Source organism: Lutra lutra, chromosome 15, assembly GCF_902655055.1.
Source record: "Lutra lutra chromosome 15, mLutLut1.2, whole genome shotgun sequence".
Lineage (NCBI taxonomy): Eukaryota > Metazoa > Chordata > Mammalia > Carnivora > Mustelidae > Lutra > Lutra lutra.
Window position 1 is genome coordinate 23,697,496 of NC_062292.1, and position 16,460 is coordinate 23,713,955.

General features: G+C 35.7%; 1 protein-coding gene across 3 annotated transcripts in view; it reads right to left on the bottom strand.

The window, feature by feature from the left end:
- The window catches only part of RALGPS2 (Ral GEF with PH domain and SH3 binding motif 2), a 157,004-nt gene that overhangs the window by 65,290 nt on the left and 75,254 nt on the right, over nt 1–16,460 (bottom strand). For all 3 annotated transcript variants that reach the window (XM_047703964.1, XM_047703963.1, XM_047703961.1), the window contains one exon: nt 10,194–10,320. In XM_047703964.1, the coding sequence (XP_047559920.1) occupies nt 10,194–10,320 (127 nt within the window). The remainder of the gene's footprint in view (nt 1–10,193; nt 10,321–16,460) is intronic.

Genomic DNA, 16,460 nt, shown 5'->3' on the forward strand with positions numbered 1-16,460 from the left:
AATATTTAAATAGTCAATTTACAAAAAAAGAAATAGACAAATTATTTTAGTATCATCTTCATATGATTTACTGAACATCAAAATTTCCTGAAACGCATTTGTGGTGTTGTTATCAGCAAAATACTGATTATTACAAAAATTTAATAAGCTAAAGGTTTTCATATCTGAATTAGAACTATAAGCTTATTAATTTTCTTGCTCACCCTACCCCCAAATCTGCTACTCAAAAGTCAGAAAGCTTGGAGAGCTTCACAAGCCATTACTGCATACTGATGGATGGGACTAATACAATTTCAAGGAACTGTTAGATATTTTCCCAATACTGAGATTCAATAGCTTCAGAGCAGAATCCACAGGGGTTTGGCTAGTCCAATTCGCTAATTCCATTTTATGGTGTGTGTGTGTGTGTGAGAGAGAGAGAGATTTATTCACCTTTGGATGTAACAACTTTATTACTAATCTTCTGGAATAATTTCCTTCCAGAATTCATTCGTGAACTAAAAATTTAGAGAAATCTCATGACTTTTGTTTAAGCAAAAAGAAAACCCAGTCAGAACTGAAGATGACCATTTAAACAACTCAAGCCCACCAACATGACCAGTATTTTTTCTGTCACATGTTAAAATTAAAATTCTGGTGAAAGAAGGTTAAGAGAACATCAAAACCTTATAGTATTTGTATTCTTTGTTTTGCTTAACAGTCACCTTCAAATGGTTTTGAAGTCCCTCCTACCACCCTCAGAACAAAAACAAAAAATCTGGTGTAAGATTTCTGGGATGAGGCCCCCAGATGACTCGGTCAATTAAGCGTATGCCTTCAGCTTAGGACATGATCCCAGGATCCTGGCACAGAGAACCAAATTGGGTTCCCTGCTCATCAATGAGCCTGCTCCTCCCTTTTTCTCTGCCCCTCCTCTCTGCTTGTGCTCTCTCTCTCTCTCAAATAAATAAATTTTTAAAAATATTAAAAAAAGATTTCTGGGACAAATTAGGCATCTAGTTGTTGTATCAAATCTTAGTAAAATTTTCCTAGAGTATTCCATTTATTGACAGACCTACAGCATTTCACTTAAACATCCAAAACCCGATCAAAGGCAAGCCTTACAGAATTTTCACAGAAAAGGAATATTATATTACTTAAACTAGAATGATGTGAAGTCCACATACAAACTAGAAAACTGGGCTGAATGCCACTAGGCCCACTCTGTTCTCTTTTGCAGACATGATATAGCTCTGTTCTGCAGTTCCTGGAGATCAGAAAATAAGCACCAGAGTTGTATGACAGCTAAGGGTAGGTTCTAAAGTCAGTACTCCTTGGATTTGTAGCCTAATTCTATCAATTTCCTAGCCGTGCTACCTTGGATGCTTTTTATACTCCACTTTCTTATCTATAAAATGAGGATATGAGGGGCGCCTGGGTGGCTCAGTGGGTTAAGCCGCTGCCTTCGGCTCAGGTCATGATCTCAGGGTCCTGGGATCGAGCCCCGCATCGGGCTCTCTGCTCGGCAGGGAGCCTGCTTCCTCCTCTCTCTCTGCCTGCCTCTCTGCCTGCTTGTGATCTCTGTCAAATAAATAAATAAAATCTTTAAAAAAAAATAAATAAAATAAAATAAAATGAGGATATGAACAGTACCTAGCTTACATAGTTACCACAAAAATCAAATGAGGTAGTATATGTGGTAAAATGTAAAGACTCTGTAGACTTTGGCTATCAGATTATTACTATTCATCTATATACTTTCTGCCACACTTACCATGGTGCCTTGCATAGAGCAGGTGTGATCAACAAATGTGTTAAAAAGAAATACTACCCAAGTTTTCAGTCATAAAATTATTTGATCCATGATCTTCATTTGCAAACCTAACAGAGCTATGTCATGCTATTAGGGCAGTTAGTGAAGAAACCAGACTGTAAGAAAAGATAAAGAAAAACTAAGGTGAGGATGGATATTCATGGTAGGAATTTCAGCCAAATGAAGATCTTCTGAGAGATTAAATAGGTCACTTGTGTCCAACAGCTAGCTACTTTGCATGTTATCTAGGAATAAAGACATGGTTGCTCTACCTTCAATATGACTGAACTGTAATCTTGGAGCTGGTTTACAAAAGGATTCAGTTATTTCTATTATTTATTTATTTATGTATTTATTTACTTTTCAGTGTAACAGAATTCATTGTTTATGCACCACACCCGGTGCTCCATGCAATACGTGCCCTCCATAATACCCACCACCAAGCTCCCCTAACCTCCCACCCCCGACCCCTTCAGTTATTTTTAACAAATGAAATGAAACTTATCCTAAGAATGATTTAGATGCTACTCTGTACTCAATGGGAGATACCATCAATGTCTCGGAAACTTGACATCTCTGACACAGACTTTAAAAAGTTCCAATTTTGAATAATGCTAACATTAGACAATGCCTTAAAATTCAGTAGGTATCTACAAATAAACTTATCCTCAAGTCTCCAAGCCTGGTAGAGAATAACAAGCAAATTTTCAGTCTAGTGCTCACCTGACTCTATGAGTCATGACATAAGAGTGCTAATACTTTTTTTCTTTTTTAAAATTTTATTTATTTATTTCAGAGACAGCCAGCAAGCAAGCGCAAGGATGAGCAGGGGGAGGGAGAAACAAACTCCCCTCTGGGTGGGGAACCTGATATCGGGCTCCATCCCAGGATCCTGGGATTATGACCTGAGCTGAAAGCAGACGCTTAACCGACTGAGTCACCCAAGTGCCCTGAGAGTGCCAATTCTTCTAGTGTTTTATTTCTTAGGACTCCTACTGGTAATAATATAGTAAGTGTATAAAAACTTCTGAATTTATGAAAATGTTCAAAATTACTTATAAACCTGTACTAATGATTTTTATATACTTAATAGTAAGTTAAAATTATAGCTTAACAAAATTTTAGTCTTTTTAGTGTCTGTGAAAGATAACCAAGTTAGAAAAGAATGATGGTACTTACAATGCCAAGTCCCTTCCCCCTCATCCCCTAAAGCCATTTAAAAATAAGTTCACTTAATTTTATCAGTGGGGTTAATAGTTATTAAGTTGTAATTTTATAGATGATTATAGGAAGACTGACAAACTCAAAACTTTAATTTCAATACAAATTCCCAAAATACTAATATTATGCCCTAATACTTTCTTTGAACTATAAATGAAAGTTATAATGTGTATCTTTATAGCAAGTCAGTTTAACCTCCCTTCTCTGTTTCTTCGCTTGTAAAATATGAATAATGATAGTATCACTTACCTCATAAAATTGTTAATTTATTGTTAATAAAATTGTTAATTTATGTAAAACAGAGTCAGGCACACAAAATTAAGTACTAAATAAATGTCAGTTACTAAGATTTTTATTATTCTTTTCCCATTAAGGTTTGCTCAAAAAAATTGTAAAATGTTTTTGCTGCAATTACTGAAACACCAACAACCAGAAATGCCACCAGCAAAGCTGCTGGAACTGGGGGAATCGGATTCTGCTTACAATTAAAATGTAGATCTGTATAGCTGCTACACATTATTTATTTTTAAGATAAAAGCTCTTAAAGATTATGAACAGGGTAAAGAAGTTAATGTAACCCTAGCCCCAGCCTTTTTATATCACAAGTTCTCAAGTGATCTAGAGTAAACCTCAGAGAATTACCATTAAAGAATGTTAGAGGAATTTTAAATATATAAAAAAGAATGAGGGCAAAAAGCATGGAAGTGAGGTAATGGAAAATGCAGATGTAATTTTGGCTGAAGAAAAAGCTGGGGCTAGCTGCCATTTGGTTGGAGCTCATTCTCCGGATTCAAAAGAAAGTGACTGAACATGCTTTATTGCTGTTTCAGAATACAATATATAATCCAGTGAGAAGAAGGAGGTAAAGTACTCCATGGTACTGGAATCAAAGAAAGGAAAAGGGAATAAAAAAGTCTTAAAATACCAAAAGCCAGTGACATTTTTTGACCATTAGACATTTTTGAGACCCAGTGTTAGAGTCTTTTCTACATTTAAGCAAGTAAAACTCTACAGATGGAGAAGGGGAAAACTCATTAATTTCCACAGAGCTGCAAACAGCTTTGGATTTTGTAAAAATTATCTGAATAAAAATGTGAAAAAACCTAGTATTTTTGAAAATATTTGTACACAAGTTAGTAGAAATTTCTACAACTAAAATAGAACGGTGCCTGGATGGCTCAGTCGGTTAAGTGCCTGCCTTAGCTCAGGTCATGATCCCAGTCCTGGGATGGAGTCCCACATCGGGCTCCTTGCTCAGTGGGGAGCCTGCTTCTCCCTCTCCACCTGACAGCCACTCGCCCTGCTTGTGCTCTCTCTCTCTGAGACAAGTAAATAAATAAAATCTTAAAAAGAATTTAAAAAAATAAAGTAAAATAAAGAACTGTATTGTACTAAGAGATCAAGGCAGGTGAAAAACCACTGAAAAATATAAGAGGATCAGATAAAATCAGAGGATCATTCTAAGTTTAGGGATGCTTTCTTTAAACATTTCATTAGGTGCAAAAGAGGACACCGCTAACAAGGCCTGGCAATGAAATGTACTACTTCCACGACAAAGAACAGAGAAGTGATTTTTCATAAGGTAATGATGTCAATCTAAGCCTCTGGTATTAAAGAGATGTTAAATTCCATAAGGGCGGGGACAAAGTTCATTTTGTGGCACCATGCATACTGCTGAGCAAAGACTGGTTGCCCGGTCGATATACTCAAAGAAAACTGGGGTGGGTAGGAAGCTGATAAACAAAACTGCCTCATAAATAAATCTTTTGTATTTAAAACAAATAAAGTTACTAGAACAATGACAAGGGCCCGGAAGGGATCATTAATTCAACCAATAAATAAGTGCATACTTTTTGTTCTAGATGCTAAAGATAAAGCCTTGAACCAAGAGATAAGAACTTACCCTGCTAAAGGAGATAAAGATGAATGAAACACAATGAAAATAAAATGGTGCTTTTGAGAATCAAGAATGGAGGGGACACTACATTACAAAAGATTTTAAGGACAGCTTTTCTTTTCTCAAAAAAAAAAAAAAGGTCTATTATGGAAATCAAACAAATCAAAAATTAAGGGTGTGTGATGGGGGGAGGGAATCTTACAAGAGTAAGAGGAGTCACACCTAGACGCATCTAAACAACATACTGATGTACTACAGAAAGGTAGGAGATTTTACAGAACCTTCCTTCCTTCTACTTGATCAAAAGCAATAAATTAACCACAATAATTATTTCTATTGCTTTATTTCTGCTTGCTTTCTTTCCCAGAAAACATCCTAAGCTTGTTAAGCTATTGTCTTTTCCTCAAAGTACACGAATAAAGTAGAAATGAGGCTAGGATATGCACACGAAAGAATATTTATGTTTCATATAACTAAAATTTTCATTTTTGCACAACATTCTATTTTTCTCTCTCCAGCAAAGCAAAACTTCCCACACCAAATTCTTCAATAAGCCCCTTAAGATTGTTATCCAATGACAAGAACAAATGAGTGCTGTTAATAATTTTCAGATTTAAAGCAATAATTCTCATATAAAACAATTTTTTCCTTGAGATTTGCCAAACTATTCCTCTCCAGAAATACTGCATCCTTATTCTAAGAAGTTTTCACTATATTGTCCAGGCTGACTAATTTTTACCTTGAATGCAAACCAACAGAAGAGACAATTTTTCAAGGGATGATGAGTTGAAAGCCAAGAAAATATTTTAACTTCTTATAATTTAATCCACATTGAATTGTAGATAAATTTGGCAGTATCAAAATAGGAGTTTTCTCAGCATATAAACTGCCACCTCCTTTTTAAAGCTTCTCTAAGAATGGTTGGTTTTGGTCATAATGCTTCGAAGCAACATCATTAAGTCTGGATCCCCTCTCATCAACAAACATGATTTGCCTTTACCTTTTCTCTGTGAACTATAGATTGTTTCTGTTGATATACTCTTTCCATAAGAACCTTTGCAACATAACAGATAAAGGGTGGCATTATGCAAATTCTGTATACTGAGGAGGGATAGTTAAATAGGAGCTACCAGTATGCATAATGAGTACCATCTTTCCAACATCTTTAGGGCAAGTTTTTATTTTCCCTTAAGATTTTATTTATGTATTTATTTGAGAGAGGGAGAGCAAGCGAGTGTACAAGCAGGGGGAGCAGCAGGCAGAGGGAAAGGGAGAATCAGGTCTCCCCGCTGAGTAGGGAACCCAATGCGGGGCTCAATCCCAGGACCCTGGGATCATGGCCTGAGCCAAGGGCAGAGGCTTAACTGACTGAGCCACCCAGGTGTCCTTTTAGGGCAAGTTCTGTTCTATCCAACAGCATCTTGTAAATGTTGACATTTGGGCAACTGCACTAAGCCTAGTTTCCTAAGAGTAGGAAAGGATTCTGAAAACAAGACTACTTAAATATAAAAACCACAGTCATTAATTTTAAATTAGAATGAAATATGAAAAAAGCAAATATTAACAAGACATAAGCTGTTGTTTAGTCGTCATTCTTTAAAACACTTCAGTATTAAAGATGAGCAATGAAAAAACAAACCAGGTGCCTAAATATTAAATCAAGCGGTCAAAAAGTTGTATAAATTGAAAATGTTTCATATTTTCTTAGAAAAAGCATGTATGGTTTGAAAGACGGAATACATTTAATCTCAAGGTCTGCTGTACCACAAACTCTCTCTACATTAAAAGGATTATTTTCAAGATGGAAACAAACTTAGTCATAATAACTTACCTAACAAACATTAAGTTTTCCTTTCTCCCATCTACCAAAAGTTTATATTGCCACATGTTCCACAATTATCTCACAGTCTCAGATGTTTATTTACAAACTAGCAAAGGGATGAACATCACATGAAGACTACCAACACATAAAATTATGTAGATGCTAAAGTGTATGTTCTCTATTTTAACTTCAGTTCCTTGTTGTTTTTTCCCCTTTTGGTTTCTAATTCTTGGATAACTCTTAGAAACATCAATCTCATTTCATTAGGCAACACGAGAATCAGCGAAGAATTCCAGTAAAACCCCCAGGTTTTCAGTGCAGTGGAGTGGTATATAATGCCATACCACCTCACTAGTAGACTAAGTGAGGAGATAAGACAGGTTTAGAGGAAAGAGGAAGGAGGTAGGAAGACGAAGTTACTCCTAAACACACTGAATTAGTTACCTATAGAGACCTCATTCAGTCGGTATTTGATTATGTAAGATGCTTCTAGGCACTGATAATTGCTAGACAGCTGGATGTGCCAGAATTACTAGGCTAGGTTTGGGAGCCACTGGGTGAATTACAGAAGTCTCAATGAGACCACTCCAGGGAGTACAGCATAAATAAAAGCAGTGGCCTGAGACTTAGAAGAATAAATTTAAGAAAAACAGAGAAACAGGAGTCAATATAACAAAAGCCAAAAATGTAGAAGGTAAACCAAGAGAATGGTTGCTACTACTGGAAAATTTCAAGAAATAAATATCTACTATCAACCTTACAAAATTAATATGAGGCTTGAGAAATACCTATCAAACATTTCAACTAGGAAATCAATGGTGGCCCTACTGGGAACATCTCTACGACTAAAGAGGGAGAGAAGAGCATACTGAGCAAAAGAAAATAGCAAGAAAAAGAGAAAGGAATAGGCTACTTTTTTTTTTTTTTGAAGATTTTATTTATTTATTTGACAGAGACATCACAAGTAGGCAGAGAGGGGGAAGCAGGCTCCCCACTGAGCAGAGAGCCCAACATGGGGCTCGATCCCAGGACCCCGAGATCATGACCTGAGCCGAAGGCAGAGGCTTAACCCACTGAGCCACCCAGGCACCCTGGAATAGGGTACTTCTTAATAGCTTAGGTATAAAGCGAAGGAGAATTACATGGTAATGGTGAGAAGAAGAGTCTGGAGCATGAGAACACAGAAAATGGAAAAGAGGAGTCGTCAATCACTGGAGACCAAACTGAAGATACAGGCAAGATAATGGTTCTGATATTTTCTCCAAATCAACTTCTGCACCTCAATATATGCCTCATTAGCTTTAACTCACAGGAATAATCACTGTGTTTGTTGCCGGTACCAAGGCTGGGAGAAAATAAGTATACTCTCTAAAAGACAACAACCTTCCCAGTTCCTGCTAAAGTCCAGTCACACTGGTGGTTTGCTCCCTTCTCTTTCTTTCCTCTCTATGAGCACGACAGAGCAAAAATATATGCACGTGCACAGACAACTTTAAATCCTGTACCAAAGTCTCTGCTGTGGAAAAATGTAAGGCAGAATCCTGACCTAGACATCATGGCACCAAGATTTATATTCATTTGCTCATTTTCAACAAAAAAGAATCTTAATTTCCTTTTCTAAAAGATACAAACTGCAGAATTTGAGAAAAACATTTCAATGAGAAATAAAATAATAGAATCAGTCAATTTTGTAATGAGAACTTAAGAGGGACAGTTGGAAAGATTACAGATCAAGACTTCAGAATACAGATCAATTAGGAACTTGGTTTTACGGCCATAAGCCACGCCTTCCACCTTATGGACCTTAATTTTCTAAATTATAAAGTAAGTGAATTAGAAGAAATCACCACGGTCCCATCCAGCCTAAAGAAGAGCATGATTCTGGTCCTTCGTGTGCTATTTCCAGATAAAGAGAACCAAGGCTCAATGAAGACAATTCAATAACTTGAAATGTTAGTAGTACAGAAGAGTCATTTTGGAATTGAGGGCTGCTGATTCTCAGTCTAATGTTCTTTAAGTTATGTTTTTACAGAGTAAGAAGATACTGATGATTTTTAAAAAATCTTCTATTCCTCCTTACTGTCAATGACATTTTCAAGAACGGGCACAACCAAGGCCATGGTGAAGAGCGAAGCACATGCGGAAAGTCTCTCCTAACGTCTAGCTTAGAGCTCTCTGATAGAGTCATGTGTCCTATAGCGCTGCACTGTTGATCAAAGAAACAGCATAGTATTCTGGTATGTAGTGGCCATTATCCATGCTATGCTTGGGATATTCTGCCTTCAATAAGAATGCACAACACTGCCCATTTTCACTGGAATCCTATAATGTCCTACATGGTTCTAGTGAGTTGTACTTTTCTCTGAAAAACTAAGACTGATGCTCTACTACAGCTGAATGAGAGTATTATCAATTGCCTCTTTCTCTACTTTGTTTTCTAGTCGTGGGCATCATAAAGAGTTCAAAGATAACACTGAGACATTTAAATAAATAATGGATTTTCAATTACTTTCAAAAATAATGACTGTGAAACCCAATGTTACTCACATGAAGACAATGTAATGTTATTACATGAAGACAATGGAGACAGAGGACAAAAAGGTTACTAGAAAGAAACAACTCTATCATTTGATTACTCTCTGCACAGGATCAAACCAATTTGTCTTAATATATGCTAAGCATCTTATCACATAGAGTATTTTCTGTATTTAAATTTACATATACTTTTTAAAATGGGCAGTTTGAGACTTCTTTTCATCGAAACAGAAAGCAAAGCATTATTCCTTTTTTGTTGAAAATAATCTTGTAATATTATTGGTTAAATACTTCCTGGAATTGATAAACACTGTAAAATATACATAAAGAGATAAATTCCTAGTGAAATGATATATAAAATACATACTGGTTGTCTCAGCACCTAGTTAAATTTTCATAGCTAAATAACTTATTCCCCAGGAAAACAACAATACCGACATTAACTAAGACTGCTTTTCACAATTTACCCTAAGAGATCTGCCAACTATATACATATAATAACTATATATATTCATGATATTGAAAATAAATTCAATAAATCTTTTGATAAATTTCTTTAGTTAATGTTAAATGTTTTGTGGCATTAAACTTCATTGCACACTTTCATTCTTTAAAAGCATTACGAAAAGAGCTAAAATGTATTAGTTTTCCATGGTCCATCTTTATTTTTTTTCCCCACGGTCCATCTTTACGAAAAAATGATACTACGAAAACCCTTAAGTTCAAAAGCTAATTTAATATGAAAATACATCCCAGGTAACAAGGTAACATATTTCTTTAAGTCAATTTTTTTTAACTTAACAGTCTTGCAGTAATTTCTTCAAAGGATATACACACATTTTTAAAGTACCTTGGATTTTATATAAATTACTGATTAATCAAGACAGAACAACTGGGCATAATGAACACACAGTGATATTACTCACCTAAATAGGGAATGCAAGGCGTCATCTTTAAGCTACTTATATAGTCTCTTAGTCTTTTGTAATTATCTTCTTTACTCATTACATATTCTAATTTTTCAAAGGTAGTTTTGTCCTTCCGACTTAGTAACTAAAAAAAAAAACAAACAGAAAAGTCTAAGTTATTCCCAAATTCCATTTTATTATATTAAATAACTGAAGCTGTATTTACTATAAATTTTTATTTCAGAGTTATACCATCTTCAATTATACTCTGGTAGTGTATAAATAAAACAAAATCAGACATGTCTATTATAAACCAAGAGGTGCCTGGGTGGTGTAGTCAGTCAAGCGACCAGCTCTTAGATTTTAGCTCAGATCGTGATCTCACCACCATGAGATCAAGCCCTGCATTGGGCTCTGTGCTCAGCGCAGTCTGCTGGAGATTTTTCTCTTCCTACCCTTGTGCTCTTCCCACTCGTGCTCTCCATCTCTAAAAATAAGTAAGTAAATCTTAAAAAAAAGGGAGGGGGACCAAATCCACTATTTAAAAATTGTAATATCCTTTGTATGTACACAAAATCATTAACTAAGTAGTAAATTATAATACATTATTTCTCATCTTCACTATTTTATTCTTTAATTTTTTAAGATTTTATTTATTTATTTGACAGAGAGAGAGGAGAGCACAAGCAGGGGGAGCAGCAGGCAGAGGGAGAAGCAGGCCCCCTGCTGAGCAAGGAGCCTGATGCCATGCAGGGCTCGATCCCAGGACCCCAGGATCATAACTGGAGCTGCAGGCAGACGCTTAACCAACTGAGTCACCCAGGCACCCTTCACTATTTTAAATGGTTGAACGATTTTGTTGATCACTTTCCTAAGTTAAAATAATTACATATTCATATCCAGCTCAAATGTCCAAATACTTTAATACACTGTCCCCTGCCTCTTCAAAGATAAAGATCATTCTTGCATAATCATTAAGAGATAAATACTGAATTTTGTGGTTTCAGTAACAATCTTTCTTCACTAGTCCTAACAATAACCATAAAACTGTGATTCACACTTTTGGATTTTTAACAAGATACTTTTTCTTTGATCCTGCTGATCAGTGCTACCTCACACAGTTGATGAACAATCAACTGCACAGTTTTAGGAAGCTTATGGGGGTAGATTTGCAGTGAGTGTCCTTTGAGGAAAATGGAGACAATCTAGGGGAATAAAAGAGAAGTAAGGTCAATTACCCAAAACAGTATTAACTACTTCTTATTTCTTCTGTTTTTTATTTTAGCCATTCTGACAGGTGTAAAGTGATACCTCACTGTGGTTTTAATTTGCATTTCCCCGATGAATAGTGATGTTGAGCACCTCTTCATGTTGGTCATCTGCATGTCTTCTTTGGAAAAAGGTCTATTCAGGTCCTCTGCCCATTTTCAAATTTGACTTTTTCTGGGTGTTGAGTTGTGTAAGTTCTTTATATATTTTGGATATTAACTCCTTAGATATATAATTTATAAATATATTCTCCCATTCAATAAACTGTCTTTTTATTTTGATGACGTATAGAAACCTTTTATTTTGGTGTAGTCCAAAAAATTTAATTTTGTATTTGTTTTCCTTGCCAAGGAGACATATCTAAAAAAGTATTCCTACAGCTGATGCAAAAGAAATAACTGCCTATATTTTCTTCTGGGAATTTTATGGTTTCACGTCTCACATTTAATTAATTTTGAGTTTATTTTTGTGTATGGTGTAAGAAAGTGGTACAATTTCATTCTTTTGCATGTAGCTGTCCAGTTTTCCCAATACCAGTTGTTGAAGAGATTATCTTTTTCCCCACTGTACATTCTTGCCTCCTTTGTCATAGATTAACCACACAAGCACAGGCTTATTTCTGGACTCTTCTGTTCCATTATCTATCTGCCTATTTTTGTGCCAGTAACATACTGTTTTGATTACTACAGCTTTGTAATATATCTTGAAATCTGGGATAGTGATGCCTCCAGCTTTGTTCTTCTTTTTCAAGAATGCTTTGACTATTTGGGGTCTTTTGTGGTTCTATACAAATTTAAGGACTATTAGTTCTAGTTCTGTTAAAGATGCTATTGGTATTTTGTGTTGGCAAGATTGTGGAGAAAAAGGAATCCTCATGCACTATTGGTGGGAATGTAAATTGGTGCAGCCACTGTGGAACATGGTATGAAAGTTCCTCAAAATATTAACAATCAAATTATCATATGATCCAGTAATTCCACTACTGGGCATTAAACCAATGAAAATGAAAAAAATAATTTGAATAGATATATGCACTCCTTAAACATGTTTATTGCAGCATTATTTACAGTAGTTGAATATGGAAGCAACCCAAAGTTCCTCGACAGATGAATGGATAAAGAAGATGTGGTGTGTGTGTGTGTGTGTGTATATATATATATATATGTATATACACACACACACACACACACACATACATACATACATACATACATATATGAGTTCTTACCATCTGCAACAACATGGATGGACCCAGAGAGTATAATGCTAAGTGAAATAAATAAGAGAAAGACAAAGTATCATATGATTTCACTCACGTGTGGAATTTAAGAAACTAAACAAATAAAGGAAAATAGAGACCAAAACAAACAAACAAAAACCCTAAAAAACCAAAACCAGACTCTTCAATATAGAGAACAAACTAGAGGTTGCTAGAGGGGAAATAGATGGGTGAAATAGAAAGAATTAAGAGAACAGTTATCTTGATGAGCACTGAGGAATGTACAGAACTGTGGAGTCATTATATTGTACATCTGAAACATATTTAATGTTAACACTGTATGTTAATTATCCTTGAGTTAAGAAAGGGTATTTTAAGAATATTAATGAAAAAATTCAGAAAGTATGTTTTTAAGTATTTCAAAGACTCTGGAAAAAAGTATTTTTTTCTTTAAATGTATGAAGTTTCTATTTCATTGTGATGTAATAAACTCCACTTTATGTCATAAAATGTTATTTTTTAGGTTACAAAATATGTCCACCTATAAAATGCTCATCTAATTCTATGAGGGTAACAGAAAATCTGAAGATTAATTTAGAGATAAGGAGACAGAGATTCAAAGTTGATCACAGGATTAGCAAGAAGTAGAACACACTAATACTCTCTCAGTCATCCACCCACAAAGACATCCTGTTTTTCAGTGTCTCAGTCTGGTTCTGGAGATAAAGGCAATTCTGATGCCAAATGCACTACTCTTTATATAGAGTATTACAAAGAGTACAACTGGGATTCACATTGGAATTTATTTTTTCATGGGCTCCAAGATGCAGATTATTTTCAGATAATCTCTACCAGAAATATATCTGAGCAGTATTCCTCCTTCTTCAAAACAAAATATTTTAAGGAGTCTTTTGTTTTCATATTTTAGATAGATAGCCCATGGTCTAAAACAGCAGTTGCATAATCTTTTGCTTGGCCCAGCTTCAACATACTTTATTAGCATTTTCAAGATCAGGCACAAATCTCTGCTGTTACCTGGAGTCCAACCATCCCTTTTCTCTCACCTAACAGAGTATTTGGATATGGAAAATACGGTGATGTGATGTGGCAGGGTAACAGTAAACCTGTTCCTTTTTTCTTAAATCAAGCACTCCAAAACTTTGGTACAGTATCAGGAGAAACACCACTGATTTTGCCACATCTGAAACACAGAACTCTGGTGAAGAACTACATGGTCTAGTATGTATAAAAAGGGGGCACCTAGGTGGCTCAGTTGGTTAGCATCTGCCTTCGGCTCAGGTCATAAGGTCCAGGAATGAAGCCCTACATCCAGCTCCCTGCTCAGTGGGGAGCCTGCTTTTCCTTCCCCCTCTGCCCTTCCCCCCTGCTCATGCTCTCTCTTGCTCTCGCTAATAAATAAAATCTTTTTTCTCAAATCAATAAAATCTTTAAAAAGTACATATAAAAATAACTCATATTTGGAATTTTCATAATAATGGATAGCCAGATTAAAAGGATTCAATCTGGTGTGGGACCACAGAGCCTTCTTTCAGGAAGACTATTTATAGGAAAAGCATGGACAAAAGAATTAATTAGATGTTAAAGTAAGGTATTTCCGATGATATCCCAGAAACTTGTCCAATGCCCCCAAAGCTGTATCTACGAAGTCCTGATTTTTTTTCTGCTTTTCAAATCTTTTTCTGATGTTCCTAATGTTATCCCTACGATGTTACTTCACTATACTCTTCCCACCAAAAAAGGGGAAAACAAAGTGGTTCACAACTGCATGTTTTAGGTACTATACTCTTCCTCTGGCGAAGAGCATGACAACCAGGGGCAAAGCTCTTCACATGTTCACTCATGCATGAATGTGGGAACTCCACATGTTCTGGGCCAGATCTCTACACCATGTCACCATAAGAATCTACTTTGGGGGGGCGCCTGGGTGGCTCAGTGGGTTAAAGCCTCTGCCTTCGGCTCAGGTCATGATCCCAGGGTCCTGGGATGGAGCCCCACATCGGGCTCTCTGCTCAGTGGTGAGCCTGCTTCCCCTTCTCTTTCTGCCTGCCTCTCTGCCTACTTGTGATTTCTCTGTCAAATAAATAAATTAAAAAAAAAAAAAATCCCACCTCCTAATACCATCACATTTAGGGGTAGGGTTTTGACTTATACTTAAAAAAAAAAAAAAAAAAAAAGAATCTACTTGGGGAAAATCTGCATGAACCTCTATTCATGTCAGTCACCATAAAAAATATAAGATACCCAGATCACCCCTCATCACCTTGATTTGTATCCCCATACAATACATACAAATGTGTTCATTTGCATAAACAACTTATCTTGAACCTTGGATGCAGGTTAATTATAATCTTTTGTTCATGACACTCAATTATCATTATTCTCTGATATGGCTTTCCTGTTAAATTGATTTATTCTTAAATTTCCTAACAAACACATACGCATCAATTTTCCTAAGAACCATACACCAATAACACATCTACATATGTGCTCCTTCCATATCTAAATCCCTTGACCTTTTTTTTTTTTTAAGATTTTTTTTATTGAGAGAGAGCACAAGCAGGGGTAGGGAGAAACCCATGTGGGGCTCAATCAGGACCTCGAGATCACAAGCTGAGCCAAAGGCAGATGCTCACCCAACTGAGCCACCCAGGCACTCCCCTTAACTATAAGTATCCAATAATCTCCTTCCTAAATTTTGCCTACCATTCTCTTAAATTTTATTTTATTTTTGACTGAACAGTATCATGCTATTTTTAATCTTTGGATTTATTCATTCAATGTTCTGACACTGAAGTTCCACCAATAATGTTACGTGTGGCTGTAGTTCACTTATTTTCACCGCTTCCCTATATATATCTTCTTCTCTGAAGTACTATCATTTTCTATTTTTCTTTTTTTTCCTTTTGCTTTTTAAGAGATTTCTTTATATATATATATTCCAGATATAAATTCTTGATCAGTTACAACTGCTTCACATTATTTTCCCTCATTCTGGGGCTTCTTTTCAGTTTTCTTTAAAATATCCTTTGATGAACAGAAATTCTTCCTTTAATGTGGTAAAAATTTTTCATCTTTTCTTTCACTGTTTGAGGTTTTTGTATCTTATCTGAAATACCTTTACAGATTCCAAGTTAGAATCTATTCATACCAAGCCAGGGAGATATTAAGCTATTTTTCTCTTATGAAAGCTTCCACGTTTTTCATTCCACTTGTAAATCTTTAATTCATTTAACAAAGACTTTAATTTTTTCCCCAAACTGATAATCAATTTCCTGGCTCCAATTAATAAACAGACCCTCATTTCTCCACTGATTTATAATGCCACCACTATCATATATCAGAGTTCTATAAAAGCAATTATCTATTTTGGGGTTCTTTCTTCTGTTCCACTGGTTGACAGGTCTACACCTGCACTAAATGTACATTACCGAAATAATACAATATATCTTGATATCTATTAGGGCTCTGTCAAAGTCTTCAACCCCATTTTCTCCTTCAGAAATAAGTTGGCTATCCTGACCCTTTACATTTCCATGTAAATTTTATAAGCAATCTTGTCTCAGAAGGGGACTTTGATTCAGGGTGCATATATCTCTACATACATTTGGGGAAAACTGGCATCTTTAAGATTTCCTATCCATGACTAAGGGAAATTGTTCCATCTCCTTAGTTCTTCTTTAATGACTTCTGGTGAAGTTTTATAGTTTTCTGCATATACGTCTTACATATATTTAAGGGCGGATATTATAAATACATGGCAAAGAAAAAGAACCCAG